A 23,701-nucleotide genomic window follows, 5' to 3' on the forward strand; every position below is an offset into this window, starting at 1 on the left:
CCACTCTAAATAAACACCAGTCTTGACTATCTTTAGACAAAATGGTCAGTTTTTCTGTATTTACTATGTACAGAGAATTACTCAAAGATGATGCTTGAAGTAGGATTTAATAAAATTAAATTCATTTCACTTAATCCACACTAGTGTCACAGGGGGACGCTGGAGCCCATCCCAGCTAGCATAGGGTGCAAGGCAGGAGCAAACCCTGAACAGGGAGCCATTGCAGGGCAAACACACCCGACAGCAAACACACACTGGGGCCAATTTAGTCAAGAGCGGCGTTTGGGGGTGGCAGGAGGGGTGACCACCTCAGGGCCCGTGCCTAAGGGGGCCCTGCTTTTGAGGTCTGCGTGTCCCATTTGAGCGTATTTGTTAAGCTATATTCTCCAGTATATATATATATATATATATATATATATATATATATATATATATATATATATATATGAGATGCTTCTTTTAAAATCCCTCTTCAAGGTCAAATTCCATACATGTACGTCTTTGAAAACATTCCATAGTCCACCTTCATCGCCCGAAAAGGGTCGCCAGTATAATCCATTCCTAAAACAGGTATAGCCCATTAGTAACTGGGTTGGTTTCTCCTATCTATAGAAAAAGACATTGCATCCAGATTAGACAACGAAGATGTCATCAACGACTTTTCCAATCAGAAGGCAAGAAAAGTGGATTTTCATCTCTGAACCTGGAAACCGGTAAGAGATTTCATGATGATACCTCTATGTTAATTTCACAATTCCTGTCAAAATACTGAAACTCACATTGTATTTGTTGGCCATAAACAGGTCTGAATATTAATGCACAAAAACATGTGTCGCTAATGATAACCGGCTGACATGAAATCAATGAAAGTTATGACTATGACATCCTGCATATCGAGACTCGAAGTATACTTGCAATTTGGGTACTTTTCTAGAAGAGGCCCTGCTAATTTCCGCATGACACCACATCGCATTTCACACTGCCGTGGTATTGTCATGAATTATGAATTGCACTTTTTTAACAGATTATATCGTTATATTTTGATAAAGTCCGTGTGTTATCTTGCAAAAAATTTAGCTGAATATTGTAATGAGAAAATCCAGTGTATGTTAACATTACTTTTATTAAATTTGCGAGCAAGTTTATACAGTCCACACATACCGGTAACAGCGTTTGATATAACCGACCCATGTCGAGTTGGTCAGCCCTAGGTCCCGCACACCCTTAAGGCCGCCTCTGAATTTAGTGTCACCGATTCGCCTAACTTACACGCCTTTGGACAGTAGGATGAAACCACAGCACCTGGAGGACACCCACACAGAAATGGAGAAAACATGCATACTCCATGAAGGGAGGATCCGGAACGTGAACTTTGGTCTCCTTACTGTGAGGCAACAGCACTACCATTGTGCCACCATGCCGCCCTTAAATTAATTTGTTTTTTTTTTTTTGTTTTCATTCTGTACTACAGTATAATCATTTAATCTTACTAAACAATTCACTGTAGAGTTGTTATTGTGAAAGGTGCTATAATAAAAACACTGTCCATGTGATCAAGATTAATTACTTCTACAGAGCAGCACTATTTGTTACACAGTGACACACTCTTTTCTTATGGCACAGTATGTAAAACAGTCATTGATCAAGTGACAAAAAGCTCTGAGAAAAGTTATATACAGTGACATAAATGGCATACTATCTGTTATGTGTGCAATGCATGCTATGCATATGCATAAAGGTAGTGATGCTTAATAGCTTAATATTTACAGTACTCCACATGATGAAATCAATTCTCTTGGCAGACAGGTTAACAGTCTGTATTCCGTTGTTTAAGGCATTATTTCTTCAAAGGCAACACAAAACAAGCTAGGCTCTGAAATAAGAAAATAGCCATAAAGCTAGCTAAGAGTCAGAACGTAGGCAAAAACTGCTTAGGCTACAGTCGTTTAAAATAATGGAACCTAAATGCAAAGCAATGTATTTAATTATGTTTGCCTTCATTAGCAAGATAAATCAATAACACAATACTGGTAAACCAAAACAACTGTGTTTGTGTGGGAGGTTATGTCTGAAAAACATACGGTATGTATTGTACTCTGAGGGACAAAAGGCCTTTTTTTGAAAGGGATAAAAGCACAACTACAGTATTTGTAATAATCGCTGCACCAAAAATTATGTTTAGCACAGTTGATCTCATTTTGCTACATTTCAGTTCAGTGTCTGATGACATACTGGAACTAGCAGATTTCCAAATAAATCTGTCAAATGTATTCACACTGGTTTAAATTTTGGTTTGTTTGACACTCAGCATCTTATTCACCCTGCTAGTATTGAAAAATCGAGAGTTGTGTACCTCTGAAAGTTTTCTCCTACTATGTGTCAAATAACATAACAAAAGTCGAATTTAAAAAATGAAGGCATCTAACTGCTAATTTTTGGAAGTTGGTTCAAAAATGAAAGTAATAAAGTTAGTAATTAAAAATGTAATTGTGTGCCCAAAATGCAAACTATAAAAAAAGCCTTCTCACAACAGACAAGAAGAAGATGAGATGCAAATGTTGCTGTAGTGTTGAAAACTGCAACAACATTAATCTTGTTCATGCCTTTGTAATAGAAATAGAATTGTCAGAATCTAGGTGACTAATGTCTATCCCTCTGCATTTAAAAAGCTTTAAAATTAAAGATCCACTGCGGTGCTTAAGTTAGATCAGAGTGTTTTGGAAGCCAGTCCTAGGAAATATCTCAGCCCCATCTCAAAAGACATACATTAGCATGTCAAAATTAGAATTCTGTCCATCTTTATCATCAAATTCTGTTCATTTTTTAACTTTACTCCACTTATCCAGTTCAGGGACGTGTGGTTCCAGTACCAGTAAACTGTTTCTCTAAAACGTATAGAGTATTGGGAACATCAAGCCCTGGTAGATAGGCAGAGCTATTAGACACTTTTTACTATCTGAGCAGTTTGGTTGCACAGAGCAGGATGAAGAGCTGAAGTAGGATTGTACTTAGTGTCGACTGCCACATGCTTTGGGGTATGCAGTGTAAATATTGCTAAATCATTTGATTTGTGCACTTGGCACAACCTCACAATTCTGTTACTGGATACCTTTGCGATAAAATCACTGCTAGTCGAATTGGTCAACTGCTGGTCAATAAAATACAGTTAGATAAATAACTTACTACAAGAGAATGGACTAATCGGCAAAAGGAACAAATATGTGGATCACAGCAAGGCCAATTAAAAAAATTAGTTATTTTATTGCGTTATATTATTGTCTGACTGATTGTACTGTATTATACACCGTTACAGTCTCCTTTACATAAAATGTGGTACTATTACTGTCACTGTTATGAACTTTGTGCTCTGCATCGGTCCTAGATATGTGACTTATTACCCTGATATAGTGTTAGTTCCTAGTTCTGACTGTTTGCGTGTCTGCTGTCTATTGCTTGTGTGATATAAGCTTTGTCAGTATGTGTATCTGCTACCACGGAATTTGCTAGTAGTTGTTAATAATGTTTAAAGGTAACCTTGCTAGAACAGAGCTTTATACATCTATCTCAAACATTCAACATGTATCTCCATGACACAGTGATAAGTGATGACCACCTGAATAGAAACAGTGAATGTTTAATGTTTCCCAGGCCCTTCCTGTTTACAGTGGCAGGTCTCACCCCAAACCATTCATTTTCTACCTGCTTACTCAACATGCCCTAAGCTTTATTATATAACAAAACCAATCAGCAATTTTTCTAAAAATGCTACTGACAGTTATGCTATAATTTACAAAAACATTCATTCTCTGCTATAAGGTTGTATTTTACACTTGAAAGGATCTTTTGTGAGGTGCAATCTGGCCTGTGAGAGCTGATATAACATGCGTGTTGCAATCACAAGATATGATTAAATGCTGATGAATTGACAAGATGCTGGGTGCAACAACGTGCCTCCATTGTTTACCATCCATCCATCCATTATCCAACCCGCTGAATCCGAACAAAGGGTCACGGGGGTCTGCTGGAGCCAATCCCAGCCAACACAAGGCACAAGGCAGGAACCAATCCCGGGCAGGGTGCCAACCCACCGCAGCCATTGTTTACCTCACTGAAAAAATTCATCACAACTAAAATATAGGACAGTTAAAGATTTTTTTAAGAGTAATACATGAGATGATCACAGAAACATGTCACCAAGCTATATAAACTCTATATACGTAGACATATTGCTAAGGGGGCTACTAGGGCTCAAAAGAAAGGGGTGAGCAGCTTAGGAGTTCAAATCAATGGAAATGTCTCAAGGTTTCTCAAACACCTGTCTGGGTATGAAGGCTCAAAGGCACCTGCGTATTTGAAGACATCGGAGCACATTAATTCATCTTACTGGGCTAGTCCTCAATAACTTGTATACATGCATAGCTACTAGCTACATCACAGTCTCTGGCTTCACTTGGGCCATGCTGCCATCCACATAGGATACAGAGTACTGTATATAGCATGTTTATATCAGACCAGCTCCAATTTCACATCCTGTTTTCGATTGTGAGGAGTCAATAAAATACTCACTACTATAAGGAATTTACCTTTCTGAATTAGCTGATATTTCTTTACAGTAACTCTCTTTTTTCCTTTTTGACCGTGTCCAGTTTGCTTTTAATCATAAAACATGCACCAACCTTTTTCCCAGCTTTCACTAGTTATCATTAATCGAAAGTTAATCAGGACATTCTGTTACATAGCTTAAGAAAACATAATCTGCACCTTTTCTTGCTGAAGGCAGTTTTGTTTTTTTGTTGATGCATGATTTTATTTATTAGGAGTGCATACCAGAAGAGTCTTATAATGAGTCAGAGTCAGAAGAATTTTTTTTAACATTGAAAAATATTTTAGAGAGCGTGTAATCCTCTTATATTTATAATTATTATTATTTCTGGACATGGCCTGTACACTGAAACTGTGAATTCAGCACAGAGTGGAGGCAGAACCTCTGCGTTTTTCCCTGTTGATTCTGGGGCTCATCAGGGGTGTATTCTTGCTCCTACTCTGTTCAGTACTTGCATGTACTATGTGTTGGGCAGGGTCGTGGGGTCCAGTTGCTGTGGGGCATCTGTTGGTGGAGAAAGATTCAATAATCTTGACTGTGATCAGGGCTGCTGAGAGACTGAGCGAGGAGTCTGAGTGTCTGGGCTTGCGAGTGTCTTGAATAAAAAACAAGATCCAGGCCTTTAATGACCTCTTGGACACAGCCATTAGCAGTGTGTCTGACTGCAGAGAGAATTTCATTCTCATTGAGTGGTTTACGTTACCTCAACAGTGACATTCATGTTTCAGGTGACTCTACCGACTTCATAGGAAGAGTCACCAGAAACATGAATGTCACTGTTGAGGTAACGTAAACCACTCAATGAGAATGAAGTCGGTAGACAAACTGGTAGAGCATATGATGGTGGGGGTGGGGGTCGGGGTAGTGTCATGAGGTCACTGGAAAGGGGTGTGTGGCTCTCTTGATATCTTTGCAAAAGGATGAAAGTCCAAGTCTTTAGAGTCCTAGTGGTTATTGTTTTGCTATATGGTTGTGAGACATGGACACTATCCAGTGACCTGAGATGAAGACTGAACTCTTTTGGTACTGTGTCTCTTCTGAGAATCCTTGGGTCAAACGAGTAATTGCTCACAGAGTCCCATATGGGGCACATTACCTACATTGTGAGGGAACGTCAGTTATGACACTAAGGCCATGTGGAGCAATTCACCGAGGGTGATCCAGCTTGCAGGATCCTCAATGCTGAGGACACAAGCAGCTGGACCAGGCCAAGTGGACGCCCACATAACACCTGGCTGTGGCACACAGATGGTCATTTCTGGGGAGTGTGACTGGATCACGTGTCTGCCTGGGGGGATGCCAAATGGGATCCTGAGCTGTTTCGTCATGCGGTAGGTGCGGCAAGTTGCTGTACCAGAGCATGCTCCCTGACCTGACCTGAGCTGGACATGGTCATGAAGCACTGGAATTAGGTCCACAGCAAAAACAAGCACTAAATGAAAACTCAAAAGTCAAACTCAGACATGACATGAGTAGGATGAATATCACTTGATAATCATTCAGCTCATCTTGGAAATGTAGAAGAAACCAGCATAGATAGTGAAACCCACAGAGACATGGGACATGCAAAACCCATAAGGAAGTGCCTGTGCCAGAACTGGCATCCTGTACTATTAACTGTGTCATTGGGTGCATGTTTTGTCTTCATTATTTATGCTAAGTGATTTTAATTATGTGGACCACTACTGAAAAATGTTTGAGATAATGACCAGAATATTATATTGTCTGTTGTTGTGTGCCTCATGCTTTACTGGTGTTAAGTTCCTTGAAAAATCTATTTACCCTAAAATAAGAGGTGGGGGATTTTACAGATTTCATTAGGTTTTCATTCCCTTGCAACGTCTTAGCAACATATTATTATAAATGCCAGCCTTTTTTATGATGATATGAGACTCAAAGGCAAAATATGCCTAGTTTCATTGAAAAGACATTATACCTGAAATATCCTTGTGGAATGCCTTTTAATTTTTTAAACTAACGAAGTGTGATCTGTTCTTCTAATATTAAATATGAAATTGTTGCCTTTATTTATAATTAAAAAGGGCTGACTATATAATAAGAAGACAAAGTATTGCTATTTATATGTAAATATTTTAGGTAGCTCTTCTATATACATTTGACATGTTAAATATAAGGGTGCTTGTTTGGGGGGATTAGTAGCTTTTATTGTCCAAATGTTACAATAGTGAATTTGGTAGTGCAAGGCTCTGTGGTATCAGACAGATACGTTATTGATCCCAAGGAAAAAATGTAGTGTTGGCAGCAGCTGAGACACAAAAAACATACAGATTACATTTAAAATGAACTGGCATAATAAATAAATTTGCTCACTATCTAATTAAAATTAAAATATTAAAATGACACACTGATGATTACACTGATATATTTAATGGCAGTTGCTAAAAAAAAGCTCTAATAGCACATCCTGGAACATAAAAGTTTGTGAAAAAGGTGGCCCACAACTTTACTAACGTGTCATGTAGCGGGTTCAAGACGCTGCTCATGATATCAAGTGGTTTAGCCAACATCCTACCCTCTGCTGCTCCCCCTAGAGCATCCTGGCTTGTGCCCCGAACAGAGCCAGCCCTTCTGATTATTAATTTCCTTGTATCAAGCTGGTAAACCAACAAACCACAACATACACAGTAATCTCACAAGTACTCCGGAATGCATTCTCATTTTGGAGATTGTAATATGATTTCCCGTTAGTGTATGAATGCATTATTGTCCATTTTAAAAGCAGAACATTATAGTAGGCATAAACGCAGAATTTCAAAGAATGCATGTTTCACTGTGTTCTATGACTTTTAGACATTTTTAAAGTCAATCTTTCTAGAAGACTCATTTATTTACAAAGAATTGGGTTTGTTATTTGATGACTCCAGTAGCATCCAATATCTACTGTACCATTGAGAGTTATTACAATACAACCTATAAGAAGACACATAAGAAAAATAAGAAGACACTTCTATAAAAAAAGAAATAAATAACATAAGCAAACCTGAGCACAACTTCATAATCAAGCATGTCGACAGAGGAAAGGAGTAGTTATGCAGAATGAGGCTGAAACTCCAGAAAGAAGATGCTCACATCCTGTAGCTTACACTTTTAATTGCAGTGTGCTCAGTTAATTAGTAAGAAAACATAACAACTTTCATGAGGAATTGCAATGGATTCAAAATATTGAGATATAACAAAAGTGAAAAAGGATGAAAAAATAGGCAATGATTATTATAGTGCAACATGATAAGATTTTTGGATGAAAGAAATCCATTTTTTTAATGAATGGTAGCTTTTGACTTTTTCACTGTGGACAATTTCTTCTTTTCTTTGGTATGGTATTGGGCATAAGACTAGCTCTGCAAATTGTAGTTAGGAACTTTAAATTGTGGGAAATAGACACCTTCGCTTACTAAAAACATTTTAAATTTTGTTTTCCAGCAGTTAGGTTCAGTGCTAGTGTAAATAGCCATTAGAGCTGGGAATATTCCAATTATGCTAGTTTATTTAGCCCTGGTCACCAGGACACACGTACAAGACAACATCACTTGGTGATGAGGAATAAATTTAACCCTCTAGAAGACTTTACTGGGACACCTTTTTTAGCAGATATCACTACAACTAGAACAGCAGCATTTGTCTCGCTAGCCCATTTTCACACAAAGGAAGTAGCTCAAAGTGCTTTAAACTTTGGATGTTAAGTGAACAGCCAAATATTGGAACTGAAAGTAAAATCTCTAGATGCATCCTCCGTAGAGCATCCTGGGATGTCTAACCCTTCCAATGCTCCAATATTATATTGCATTTTGTGATTGTTGTACATCACGCTTGTGATGTCAGATAATACAGTCAATTTCCTTATGTTGTATTAATAATACCAATAATATATGTTGTATTAATAATGGCAAAACAAACTACCAGTAACGTTTGTATGTTGTATTGATAATACCAAAACAAACTGCTCACACCAAAATTGTCAATCATTCCCTAAAGAAATTAAAGATTAATAGAAAATTTTTTTCATAATAATAAATGTATATTTATCAACTTTTGAATGTGGAAGCTGCAGGTAGAAGCAGAGATTCAAGGAGCTGATTTAAGCAAAGAATTCAAGTAAATCTGTGTTTAGTACTATTAAGTCTTTAATAAAATAAACTGAGCTCACTATTGTTTCTACTTTATTAAACTAAGTGTTTAAAAGTGTTCACTTTTAAATATATATTTGACAATTTTTGAATGTGGAGGCTACGGGTAGAACCAGAGATTCAAGGAGATGATTTAAACAAGGAATTCAAGTAAATCTGGGTTTAATATTCTGAAGTCTGGGATTACATTAACTGAGTAGTGTATTGTTTCTACGTTATAAAACTAAGTGTTCAATTTTGACCTTTTGCTTCAGTTAACTCAAGTACCACAGCTGAATGACTGCAGGACAAGTATAAAATAGAGTAGGCACTACTAATTCATGTATAAAGTGCAATCCAGGCTTATCCTGCTGCGTACTACTAATGTTTTTTTAATTTGAACTGATGTGCCCTGGCATTATCATGCTTTTGGTGTTCTAAAATGTCAAGAGATGGGCCCAATTAACTTTTTTTTTCTTTCTTCCTTGCATTCTATTACTGATTCTGGTGGTAAACAACTATTCCACCTGCTAGACATTTTCAAAAAGCAGATCTAAGGGAAAAGCTCAGAGACATTAAAGGGGAACTTGTATAGGCTGCAGTGCCTTGAGGATAAGAGAAGGAACAGAAGGGATCAGATCATTTGCTCTCGGAATGACAGAGAACATTTACACACTATATAATGGAAAGGGAGACGCAGTGGAAATTTGCAGAGACACAATGAATTTTTAGATCCCATGTCACCACGGGTTTAAGTGCAACTGCATAAACTTAAAATGACTAAACTTGTTGATTTAATGAGCACACAACTACTTCAAAGTAATTCATTTTAAAGATTAGGACCAATAATGTGTTTGTGCAGATCCATTTTTTAAGAAATGTTTTTTAGACTTAAGTAGGACACTTTGCTGTTTGTTCAATTTGCCAGGGCTAAAGCTCTCAGAATTTTATTTTGCCAGTCTAGCCATTCAAATGACCATTTCAATAGAACAATTGTGATGAGAACAGGCCAAAAACTTGCCTATTCTATTCACCTAGATTGTCTAAAACAACAAGTCGAGATTTAAAGGTTCTTAAAGCCCAACTCCCCACCATACTACTTGATAATTTAGTCCATGTTTCTATGGCTCTTTGCATGAATAAAAACTTTCTAACATTTGTGTAAAAACTGTCCTTAACACCTTTCCAACCACGTCCCTGTGTTCTTGTAGCAGAATTGATTTTCCCTTGTATTAATTCCTTTAATAAGTTTAAACACTTCAATTGTGTCACCTCTCAATCTCTGTTTGCTAAAAAATATGCAAAATAAAAAGACGGGTCAGTTTTGTCTTCATAAAATCCTTACCCGATGTGTGTCCAGTTGCTTCTGAACTGCAGGAACGTCCCCTCCAACAGGTTTCTGTCTCTGCAGTTCATCATTCTTTAGCTGGAGCCAAGCAAGAAGTTCTTGAAGGGAAAGGTGTAGTCTCTTCCACTGCTCGCTGCTGGCCTCCAGATGAGATCTGAGCACAGAGAAACAGACACGTATAAGAAACTGTACTTGTAAATGTGCTTTTAAGCCAAAAGGGATACTTTAAATGTAGAAGTGGCAGAATACACTTTTCCAGTAATGTCAATTGCATATCAACTCAAGGTGTTCCTGCTCTTATAAATCATTATTTTCATTTTTTGTGTAAGAGGTATTTCATAATTGAGTAACATAACTTTATTTATCTTCCCATCCATTTTCTGCAACTACTCAACCAATTTCATCTCCTACAATTGACTTTCCACATTAATATCCTATCTATTGGAGGAATTGGTTACACAGATTGGGATGGGTAAAACACACCATTGAACACGTATTTATTTATTTATGTTTTTTTATGTCATGAGTAATTTTTAAAATTATTCAATATTGACAATTAACACTTACATAGAGCCATTATAAGAATCTGATATATGATATTCATTTACTTTGCATTTTTACATGTCATTTTTCTTTTTTTTTCATAATTCATTCGTTTTGGGTCCCTCTTAATCTGATTTTCAAGTCAAAGCAGGCCAGAGTCTAGCACATTAAATTTCTTCAGGATCATCTCTGAAGGGCAACATTTATTTACACCATCATGATACAAATAAAGTAAAATTCAAAGAATATGCTAAAATGCGAAACATTTAAATCCAACATTTAAAATGAAAAGAAAAAATCTAGATATTTTTTTCAAGAAACTCAATGAATCATAGTGTATAAACCTTAGTTAGAAGCAAACTAATAGACATGTTAAAATAAAAAGTGCATCACAAGGAACTGAGACAGTACAAGGAAGAATGTTTGGATTCTTTGTAATCACTGAACTACTCTTCTCTGCAGGCCAATGTTTGTCAGCGTCTCTCTCAATTTATTTCCCGACTCTGTAGTGTTTACAGATGGGCTCAGCTTCTTGTTGTTAATCCCTTTTCTGACTTGCCTGTCACTTCCCACAGATATGCAATTTCAAATGTAATGCTTACATTCCTTTAAATAAATGATTTTTGTTATACATGTGTATGCCTGGATCTTTCTATAAACTATGGGTTACACACTGACTGTGCCAACAGCTTGCCAAGATGTGATGAATACCTGATTCATTCCCTGTGCAGAAATTCCAAGGTGCTGTAATTAATCCTATATTTTAGTGGGTATAAAATAGGGTAAATACGATTCATTAAAAAATCTTTAAGCTCTAAAGACATTATTTGTGGTGGTTTCAAATTTACTATATTTCATCTGTCTGCATGAATAAAATGGGGTTAAGATGACATAAAACAAAATACACTTTTGCTAGCACTTGGAAGGAAATTCTTCCACGTCAGGCTGTAGTTCCTCAATCTAGAAAAAGCCACTCTAAAAATTTGTAACAAACTGACAGAACGTGGGATAAGATGGATTGGCAGAACTAAAGGTTTTGAGTGGGATAGGATGTGATGAAAAATGTAGAGTGCCTTATTTTGCTGTTGAGGGCTAACTAGAAGATCCAGGCAATGATAAAAGTAGAATATGTGTGAACACAATTGAATCAGAATTAACATAGCACATACAACACCTGATTAAAGTAAAGAAAAGTAGCTCTCTGCTTATTCTTCAGTATTCACATTTAAGGATATTCTGCTGAAAACATGATTGGAATAACCTACATCTGCAATTGTGTTTTATCTAAAGCAGAAGATTCTCGGCCCCATACGTGATTATAGCAATTTAAATTGACAACCATAAAATCTTTACAAGAGGGCCCAAATAATGACACAGCCCGCAATTCACTATACTACTTGCTTAGCACTGGCTAAGTGAGGTAAAAATCTTAAACAGAGACCAATGTGAATATATTCCAAACAGATTAAAAGTAACAGCATGTGCACTATTCACTTTCACTTTTATTATGAGAGCTTAACTTTTGTTAGAAATAATCAAATACCTTTAAACAAATACTTAATGAAATGATAACAAATTTCAATCTTCAGCATAAAAGGAAAAACATATTTCTTTTAGATTCTTACCACCGCAGTAAGTGGGGTAAACCAGCATTTATTTTTCCTAGACATGTACTGTAATGGCAAGTCAGTAACTTTTGAAAATGTGAATTTTCATTGAAATGACAGTGTAAAATGAGTTACGAGGATTGCCAGCTCTAAGAGAAAAATTAATTCATTGTGCACCCTAAATCTTTTCTATTAACTGCATAAATGCATTTCCACTATGTTAATTGTAGAAATATAGAAACCATCACAAAATGTTGCAAATAATACAGCCTTTGTGATAAAAAATGTATGTATATTTCTTGCATTTTGTAAATGGCCTATGTAACTTTAATAAACAGAATTCCTGCACTGAACAGAAAACTGAACATGTGAACACATAAATTACAATTTCCCAAGTGTTCAATATGCAAAAAGTCTCATAAATTATTATTAAAAGGAATGACAGACCAAAGGTGACATATCTTGACCAGCACCCACTGAGGTTTTTATCTAACTTTGAATATAGAAAATAAGTAAACAATGTGTGCAGAACTGAGTCGGCTTTTGGACTATAAACACTTCAGAGCATCTGTTGAAGTTGCAAATGCCTCACTTCTGGATGGGAAGCATGGGCACTAATGCACTGTACAGGACACAGGTTTGTCTTTTCCAGATTAAACACTGTTGATGTTGTTTGTCCTAACAGGAGAAAGGCAGTTTTTCCCATCTTGTTTAGATCATGAAAAATAAATTTCATGAAGTTAACACCTTCTAATATATTAGAAGTTGTGTTTATCTGAAACAGATATCCCTTGATTTGGAATTTAAATGTTCTTCTTGTGCAGGTATGGACAGTTCTTGGCCACCTCGAACCTATGTTGATAGTTTAGGTGCTGACTCTAACTGGACCAGTGGGTAGTGTTATAAAAATGCTTTGAGGGGAGATATCTTCAAGGACTTCTAAATATCTGCTTATGTTTAGTAACTCTCCTAATAAATATGGATGGCTAATTTCAATTACAAGCCTTCCCAAACATACAGTATAAGAGGCCTATGCCTTTTGTCTGGCACCTTGATAAGACCAATAAACAGTAATGGATAACATATCCGTTAGTCATACTTGAAGAGAAAAGAGAAAATAAAACCTTATAAAGAGAATTTTTAATTTTTAAATAGATAGATAGATAGATAAGATAGATAGATAGATAGATAGATAGATAGATAGATAGATAGATAGATAGATAGATAGATAGATAGATAGAGTAGATAGATAGATAGATAGATAGATAGATAGATATCGTAACACTAGATGGTGCTATACCAGCGCTTAACCCAACACACAGACACTGACAACATGAATTAAAAGCACCAAGAAGTTTAATTTCCTTTGCCTTCTTGTACAGTGCCCAAAGCACCTCAGCCACAATAAACAGGCAATAATAGCAATAATACACACAATAAAGCACAATATTTTCTCCTCCACTCCTAGGTCACACACCTACCGACTCCGGCTCCCTACTGGGTCTCCAACAGTCCTTGAAATAGTCCTTGACCCAGAAGTGCTTCTCCTCTTCTGCCCATGTGACTTGCCAGGACTTCCGGGTCAGATGGAGAACTTATTTTTTCTTCAGCCCAAAAGTACTTCGGGGCTTCCGTCCCCACGACTTTGGAGTACTTCCGGGCTATGTAGACAATAAAAACTCCCAGGTCTCCCTGCAGCATCTCCTGGTGGCACCCACAGTACCCAACAGGGCTGAGAAGGCAAACTCCAAACCCCATGGTGCCCAGCGGGAATCCGGGGCACTACTATGCTGTAGGGAACTCACCATCTGGCGTCTTGGGAGAGGCAGTATCCCACAGTAGCTGCCTTCCCCTCCCCTTCTCTTCCCTGGTCAACCTGGCCGTGATAAGCTGCCGGCCATCCGCCACACTATCTATCTATCTATCTATCTATCTATCTATCTATCTATCTATCTATCTATCTATCTATCTATCTATCTATCTATCTATCTATCTATCTATCTATCTATCTATCTATCTATCTATCTATCTATCTATCTATCTATCTATCTATCACAATTTGTCTTTTTTTTATTGCTGCAGTGAACAGTGAAACAGGGCAGATTGTGGGTGGCTGCCACTGATGTAAATGCAAAGACATATTTCATCCATCCATTTTCCAACCCGCTGAATCCGAACACAGGGTCACGGGGGTCTGCTGGAGCCAATCCCAGCCAACACAGGGCACAAGGCAGGAACCAATCCTGGGCAGGGTGCCAACCCACTGCAGCCAGACAAGATCGGGCGCTTTTACACTGGTGTGGCCGTAAGCAAAGACATATTTTTCTGCTTAAAATTAAGTGTTGTTTCATTCACCCAATAAACCTGCTGAAACCAGTTTTGGAGTGTTGCACTGATATAAATATGACTATACAGACACATTCATTTGTTCTTATTTGAAAGAAATTATGTCAAGGACTAGAAATAAAACATGTTTGTTTCTTTCCTCCATAGCCCTGAAGTTGCTGACCCAGAAGAGAAACTTTAAGTGAACCTGACTTTGTTCACCAGTGCATCTACAAAAGGTCTCCAAACATACAAATAACAGCCTCCTGACCCAGAAAGAAGAGAGGAGCCGTGACTTATGGAGGAAGACTAAAAACTGCTGTAGAGGCTGTTGGCAGTGAGCATAAGCTATTCAGTTTCTAAAAAAGGAAATTAAAATGAGCTTTTCCCTCTAGAATCTCAACTCTTTATCTTGCTATTTTACAACACATATCGAAATGCACAAAACTGACAGACTCCATTAACATGGCATTAAGATGAACAAATAAAATAATGATTAAGTGATGCATTTGCTCGAAATATAAATGTTTTATTTAAAGATAAAAATGATGATGGCACCATTCAGCCCCTAACTTGTCAAAGTGATCCAGGATTCCAGCAAAACAGTTTGCTGCAGCTCTGCTTTTTTTATATCTTCAAAGCAACAGAATCCTACCTCAGACTCAGAAATGAATAAATCCATGCCATTATGGTATAAAAGATTCCTGTATTGTTCACATGAGCATTATGTATTTGTAAGTCAAGTCGCAAATTTGAAATTCTGCATCTGTATTCCAAAAAAAAAAAATACTCATCTAATGCCATTATATAGTAATAAGGCAGAAAAGTATTACTTGATCAGCATAAAAAAGCATGCTGATGCTTCAAAAATGTTTCCATGGAAACTTGGTCTGATTCAAGGTGAACTACAATGAAAGACCTCAGCACAGAAAACATAACAATAAATAAACAAGCAAATAAAATCAATACACAGACCAACATTTATGTGGAACCATTCTGTGCTCTGTATGGAGAGCACAACTGTCTCTTGTTCTTTTGCAGCGCTTAAATGGCTCCATTACTGAATATATCAGATCTAAAATACTTCCACATAATGAACCCAGCATCCTGTATACGCTTATGGATATAAGTTATCTTCATTCATGATTAAAATTACTTTCCTCTTGAAATATTTTCAGAAGAATGCCTTCATTCAGTGCACACTCAAAGTTTCATTGCGTGCCTGACTGTTTTGACACAATATCTGATAGAGAGCTCCTTTACAGTACAGAAACTTGGCAAGCAACCACTCCTGTTCCCTGATACCTTGTTCATAATGTCAAGAAAAATGTATTTATAAAGGGCACCGCAGTAGGGGCCTGGAGTAATAAATCTGGGCCTGTTATGTTTCACCTAATGTGCATCAAACAGCTGCATCACCTACATAGTGTAAAGAAGCCATATCGGACACTCTAAAAAGATAACATGCACCTTAAAATTCTGCTCTGTGTTAATTATAAAAAATGCATAAGTTGTGATAATGCATATTAGCACCTATAAAGATACATTCTTGTGGTCTTGTGAACACAAAATCAATCTGCCTATATTAGAAGGAAAAAGATCAAAAGGTTATTTCATTGATATCTGCATCAAAGGCATTCAGCAAGTCATAGAATGAATATCTAATGCTAGACTGAAGCCATTTAAAGCATCTCAACTAAAAAAAGGCTGCATTTTTAAATTCCCTAGCGAGGCACAGCTCAGGCTTTTCTTCTCACGTGATGGTGTGTCCCACAACAGCTCATTCACGCACTGGCCAGAAAATCATGACTTGCAGTACACTGCTTGAATGCCTTAGCTTAGTAACAGAAAACAGCGTGAAGGGGAAAAAAAAATTAACAAGAGACATGGATAAACAAATATGGTCTGGCCTCACTGTCTTAGTATCAAGCACTTGTCTTTAAATTTCAAACTTGCTTAGCTTGGCAACAAAATACGCTTGTTATTTTTTCATATTTCTCCTTCCTAATCTGTCACACCCAGATTGAGTTTTTTTTACACTGACCATGTTTCCATTACAACAAAATTGTAACAAAAATATACCAAATACCTCGAAAAATGTAATCAGATTGAGTTTAACCTCATTTCTCTTCTTTCCATTACTTACTGTCTGCCATTTGACCAATCATCATTACTAAATTATGATCAGTGTTGTCCTGCTCGTTAGATAAAGGCAGAATACATAAAGTGGTCTCAATAAGGAAAAAATAAAAGGATTGCACAGTTTAGACAGAAGGGTACTGGGGCAGAGAAAGCTGGTATCCTGACACTGGCATGAGAAAGCGAGAGCCACCAGGGAGAGAAAAGGTGATGCTGACTACAAAAAAAGGGTGTTTAAAAAAGATTATATGATGGCAGAGGCGTAGCCAAGGTGGGTTTGCCAAACTGGTAGTGGCTCAAAAAAATAAAACCTAATGATCGCAGCACAGTGTTCTTAAAATACCTTTTACATAAAAAAAAACAACAAAATATGCTAAATAAATACGTAAATTAAAACTGCTATGTATGCAACTGATAGTTTTTCCAAATGGGGTGAAAGGGGCAATAAAAAAGGAGACAATTGTAATAGAACAAAACAGCTAATCCAAAAATTAAGGACACAAAGCAGGACTTTCATCTCAACTTTTTGTTCTTCAATACATTATTACTGTAGCTAAAATGTTATCTGATTAGCCAGCTACATTGGGCTGCTGCAGAAAAAAGGAAAGCATCATCCAGCATCTGCTAATATTGAGGTCACTACTATTGTGACTTAGTCAGTTGAAAAAATATAATTGTGCATCTCTCACGATTCAGAATAAACATTGGAGTGCTAGAGTCAGGGGTATTAAATTAGGCTGGTAATCTTGATTGGCAGAAGTGTAAGGAACACAATTTTGTGCCAAAATGAGATAAATAAAAAAGTAATTATGAAATAATCACGTGAAAAAAAGAAATGATATGTATATATATATTTAAATGAGTTATTAAATTTTTAAAAACTGCAACAATGTGTATAAAAGATTGATCAAGTATGTTTAATAGGTCATTACCTAACAATATCCATCCATCCATTATCCAACCCACTATATCCTAACTACAGGGTCATGGGGGTCTGCTGGAGCCAATCCCAGCCAACACAGGGCGCAAGGCAGGAAACAAACCCCGGGCAGGGCGCCGGCCCACCACAGACCTAACAATATATAGATCTTATTCACACGGCTACAAATAATTCATTCATTGGTTTAGATCCTCTGGCAGTGGCTATACTAACATTGAAACTATTTATCCACTGCAAATATTTGTGAAGGTTTTTTGATTAAAGTAAATATAAAAAGTGACCCATTCATGTAGTTTTTTCTAGCTCCTGTTAAATGGAGCCAAGGAGAAAGCTCTGAAGCATAAGTGCGCCTTACTATCACCTGACAACCATCTGATTGCAATATCTTCAAGTTTCTGTTGTTTTCCTTTAATTCCATTATATTTAAAATTATCCACTAAAAACATTAAATAAACTGGCATTCCATGAAAAGGCACACAGAAATCCGTGTCTATAGGGAAAAAAGCCCCTTCCCTCATCATTTATGGAAACGTGTAAAATCCTGCAAACTGGGGTTAAATTTAAATTTTATAATTTAAACTGGGGTTTATCATTTAAATTTTATAGGTAAACACAAATATTATAAATCTTTGGTGAAGGATGTGAAATCATGTGACTTGGTGGTATTGGAAGCCAGTTGTAAAGCTGAATGGCCATCCTGGAAAAGTAACCTTGATAAGGTACCAGGAAAAACAACAACCCTATGATTTTAGAAGCACTATTCAATTACAGTATTCTTGCAGTTCACAGTCATTCTTTTAATTGGAAGTAGTAAGGCTTATAGTAAGCAGTTTCATAGATCAGTGCATACAGAAAGAAACCACAGCATATTCATAGAGAACCACATAAACAGCAAAATTCAGTAGACATCATAACTGAGAAGCAGAATGATATGAAGAACAAAGTCTCAGTCAAAACAATGTCAGATTCCTAAAGAAGCAGATCTGAAAGAGCTTCAGGAACAGCTGCATGAGCTTTTCCCAAGAGGCTTTAGCATAATGAAGAGAAAAGTTTCAGATCTCCAGTGTCTTGCAGGTTTATGCAGGGTGAGTAGCGTGCTCAGGTACTCTGGGGCATTCTGATGCAGAAAGTAATAAATGACAGGCAGGGTCTTGAAGAGAGTTTCAAATTGACTGCAGTAGACTGTAGTAGGCCATGTGAGAAGGGTTTTAAACCCTAAATAATTATGATTAAATTTGGCTTTAGGAGCAAATCATGAACTCTACAATGCTGATATACACTGAATGATGCAATGCTGTACTTTATGCATATCTGCAGTACACAAAGTAGCTTCATCCTATAATAAATTAATCTTCTTCTAATGTATTACTTTTAATTCATCTTAGATTTAGCTTTATGTCTACAGGTCCCAAAAAACTATCTTTAAATGGTTTGTAAAATGGTTAATTTCATGCTGGTTTATTGCATGCCTTTCTGACGTCCTGATTGCATTTAAAAGTGGACCGATATGTTTTGTATGCTTCACGTAAAAAAAAACTTTCCTGCTGGGTTTCCAACAAATATTGGTTAAAAATGTATATTGTTAAAGTTAATATCTGTTTGAGCAACCTTCATTCAGTGTTGCTGTTGTTCTTACATTGTTTTGATAAAAGCTCTGGCAAAGAAACTCTGGGGAAGAGTAAGAACTTCTATCCAGCTATTTTCCAACCCACGCATCCAATTCAGGGGCTTAGAAATCTGGCGTCTACCTCGGCAGCCAAAGACACAAGGCTACAAAATGCCTTAAGTGAGATACCAGGGAGCATTAAGTAAACGGTATAAAAGAGATCAAGTTGGATTCCCAGCCGAAGAAATCTATACATTATGTCATGAGAGCTTCACATGCCGCACACAGCAGCTTCACATATTATGTGCTTCCTTGTTAACCAGTAGATGTTCTCATTGTATCAACTGATTGATTTAAGCACTGAATTCGTATTACCTGAATCAAGAGACTCAAGGAAATTAATAATTGTTTATACCCCAGTATTATTTTACAATTAGCTCTTAATGAATAATATAGACATTAAAATATACAGTACTTTTTTTATTTTGAACAAAAATCTATCCCAGCATTAAAGGTTGGTTGCAATAGCCTGAACAGAAGGCTATTTTTCCTTACTTGTAGCATACTTCTGCATCTTACAATTAAATGATCACAATTCCATCTCCTTCGCTCAATAAGAATAGTATCCCAAGATGCCCATGGAGCTTGACCTTGGTCTCCGCTGAAGCTGCCTTTCTGTCCCCACGTGACATCAGCACTGCTGATGGGTTTAGCACAAGACACATTGCCTACCATAAGGTCGCTATTGGGTGACCAAGTGGCGTAAGAAGTACTCTGAAAACAATCCCAAAGGAAGCCACTGTCTGAAAGAAAACTTTATTGTTTTGCAAACACCTAAATAAATAATATAATATGAAACAGTGGTAGTCATGAGTGCATGCAATGTGTTTATTTAATCTTTCAGGTACTGTTTCAATTTTAGAAATAAAGGTTTATTATTAAGGAATATACAGTGTAATACTTTCAGTTTTCATGGTCAGAATGCATATAGTAACAAATATATAATACATATTTAATTGTTATGTTGGAGCCAAGGTTCATTTCCTGGCCAATGAATAATTTCCCTTTTTTTGAATTACTGTTTTTCATGTGATGTCATGCAATTTCTGCTTTTCATTGCATATTTATTTACCGTGTACTTAAGTGTTCTTACATTCCTTGTTTTTTGTAGGTGGAAACCCAAAGAGGTGGGGCCACCACGACATCATTTGCTGAAGGATTGCCTTCGGTCTTTATATGTGAGGCTGGGGAGTCAGCCCTACAATGGATTATTGAGTATTGTCTGGGGTATTATTATAAGCAATGTTTTTCCTTTTCTAGCTTAATGGATTTTTTTGCTTCTCTTCTGGAACAGTCTCATTTGGATTATATTTAGCATTTATTTTCCCTTGATTACCTTTATGGACACCGTTGTCTCATCTTATTTGCAAGTTTGGCATCTGTGGTTTTGACTCACCGCGATTCAAAAATATTTTTAAAAAATCCAGAATATTCTAGAAAAAAGAACACTTGAAATTCCTATGTGTGGTGCTGCCTGATAAATACACACAAGAAACAATATGCACAGGCTGATGCTGCTGAATATCCATGGCTAGCCTTCCCTCAGCCCCACTGTATTTGCTTTGTGCATGCAGTCATCTTTATGCTTTTATACAAAGTGCTGAGGATGCACAGTTTTGGCACATTCGTGTGGTGTTCAGGAACCATAGAGCTGCAGGTAAGGTGGGCCGATCTTTATATCCTTTTTGATTGTATTTTTGACATTTCCTATTTTTTCATTTATTTCTAATATATTTTTTTATTTATAAAGATCCTAGTTTGAACTTGGGTTATCAAACCAGCATCAAAAGGGCGTTTTTTGTATATTTCTGGAGCATATGAGATAATTTGAAACTTTTAACTCTAGCTCCCCATTTGTGGGCCTTGTAGGCCAAAGCCTGCCTGTGAAGTTTGGGTTTGGCTGTTGTGATTGAGCCACTAGAAAATGATTTTCTTGTTTTTGCAACATTCTTTGAGACATTTATACATGGCAATATTAGATTATGTTATTAAGTATTCCTAAATGGCTTTAGTTACTATTTTTATCATCTGGGACAAAGTTTGTTTTACTATTTATATGTTATTTCTCTCTCACAATGGCATCTTTGTTTTTGGTTACAGGCACCACCATTTTGTTGTATACTTGACTGTGATGCATCACTTAGTTACTTGTGGTGCATTTCAGTTTGTTACGATAATCTGACATCATTAGCATGACAGCTTAAATACCAGTGTGATAACCTATTAGCTATCCGTGATTTGGATAAAAATACTATTCCTAAACTCTTGCTTCGTGAACTTTGATTTTAGTCTTACTGGTTACAAACATTTTAGCTTTTGTCAATCTGACATCAATTTTCCTTCACATCTTGATTATGGCACTCTTTTGACTTTGATTTGATTTCCTGGTCCAATCCTTTATTCAATCACACTGCTATGTGCTATGACACAATGCTGGTGGCCTAGGGGTAGGGCTATATCCAGGCAGGTTGGTGAAGATTTTGGCCTTCTTTGTGGGTGTTTTAAGCTTCATTTGTTTTTTGCCATTTTGTGTGCAGTACCACAATAATATGCAACACGTGATATATTTACAAAAGTATACTCGTTCATTTGTCTCAAGCAGAATATATTACTGCAATTCTTTATGATTAAATTTTTTTATTTTTCAATAACTACTCTACAGTTAACTCAAACAAAGGCAGAAAGAGTCATAACTACTGCTAAGACGTATGACTATATAAAAGCACGTGTTAAATCACTTCCCTAAGTTTAGAGTTGATACTGAAATCTTCCTTTTCACACACCTTGCAGAAATGAATGCTGCCTGTATTCCAGGAGATACATTGTGATCTCAAGATGCATGCTTTCATAATTTCATGAGGAATAAATAACGGTGGTGCAGTGGTAGCGTTGCTGCCTCGCAGTTAGGAGACCCGGGTTCGCTTCCCGGGTCCTCCCTGTGTGGAGTTTGCATGTTCTCCCTGTGTCTGCATGGGTTTCCTCCGGGTACTCTGGTTTCCTCCCACAGTCCAAAGACATGCAGGTAAGGTGGATTGGTGATTCTAAATTGGCCCTAGTGTGTGCTTGGTGTGTGGGTGTGTTTGTGTGTGTCCTGCGGTGGGTTGGCACCCTACCCAGGATTGGTTCCCTGCCTTGTGCCCTGTGTTGGCTGGGATTGGCTCCAGCAGACCCCCGTGACCCTGTGTTCGGATTCAGCGGGTTGGAAAATGGATGGATGGATGGATAAATAAATGAAGAAAGCAGAGAGTGCCTTTAATTATAGGACACTCGAACGCTTGAACAATCAGCCTACAATATTAGAAAAACTCCAACAGACAGGATTTAAATCAGTGCTGAAGCCTAGCTAGTTTAGAACAGCATACACAGGCGGAGTGGTGGCTCTGAGGCTAGGGATCTGCACTGGCAATCGGAATCAGTTCGAATCCTGTAAATGCCAATAGGGACTCTGCTCTGTTGGGCCCTTGAGCAAGGCCCTTAACCTGCAAATGCTAAAGGCTTTGAGTAGTGAGAAAAGCGCTATATAAATGCAAATTATTATTATTATTATACATTTGTTAGGGCTGCTGCCAAGTCTACTTCATATTAATCTTTTATGGCACTTCAGTTAAGTTAGCAATTGCTCTAATTAGCTGCTATTAACTTTCCACTGTGTTTCTCTTCTCAGTGATGATGGTGACACGCATCAATCATCATATATATATATATATATATATATATATATATATATATATATATATATATATATATATATATAGATATGTGTGTAATGCTTATTTTTGCATTTATTGCATGGATTCTTCCATGTTTCACTGTTATGTTTTATGTTTATGTTGCACTTCTTTACTCAAATGTGGATTGCATATTTATATTCAGTTAACTGAAAGTGTGCTTGATTAGAATAAACTAAATTGAATTATCTCAGTAAGTTGTTTTCTTATATTGATTTGCTATATGATGGAAATGCAAAGATCCAAAGACATACCATACCAACATTTTTTTTAACATTTTTTTGATTTTATTAAAATCAAATAACATTCCATACAAGCAAGTCAAGTTTAACAAAACTAGGTTCGAAACAAATCAACCATGCCAACATAAACAACTTTAAGCACCTTTATCATGCTTCAATACAGTATTCGATATATAACTAATGACTTCAAAAAAAAATCACACATCGTCTCCTCTGCTTGAGCTGTGGAATGATTATTAAGTATGCCTGCTTGCTTTATTATTCTAAAGGATTACGGTTTTCTTAAATTTTGCTTTCATTAAGAATTTCCTTCTTGGATCATCACTAATTTCTTACCTAAGCCCACCTCTACATGTCTAGTACATCAAACCAGTTTGTGTTTTCAGCTTTAGCTTTTAATTCTAGTCTAGTCTAGTTTCTTATTAATATCAGCTTT

General features: G+C 36.8%; 1 protein-coding gene across 16 annotated transcripts in view; it reads right to left on the bottom strand.

Moving 5' to 3' along the window:
- dmd (dystrophin) overlaps nt 1-23,701 on the bottom strand; it is a 2,688,357-nt gene that overhangs the window by 505,186 nt on the left and 2,159,470 nt on the right. For all 16 annotated transcript variants that reach the window (XM_051926236.1, XM_051926244.1, XM_051926242.1 and 13 more), the window contains one exon: nt 10,073-10,229. In XM_051926236.1, the coding sequence (XP_051782196.1) occupies nt 10,073-10,229 (157 nt within the window). The remainder of the gene's footprint in view (nt 1-10,072; nt 10,230-23,701) is intronic.

The sequence above is a fragment of the Erpetoichthys calabaricus genome, chromosome 4, assembly GCF_900747795.2.
Source record: "Erpetoichthys calabaricus chromosome 4, fErpCal1.3, whole genome shotgun sequence".
Lineage (NCBI taxonomy): Eukaryota > Metazoa > Chordata > Cladistia > Polypteriformes > Polypteridae > Erpetoichthys > Erpetoichthys calabaricus.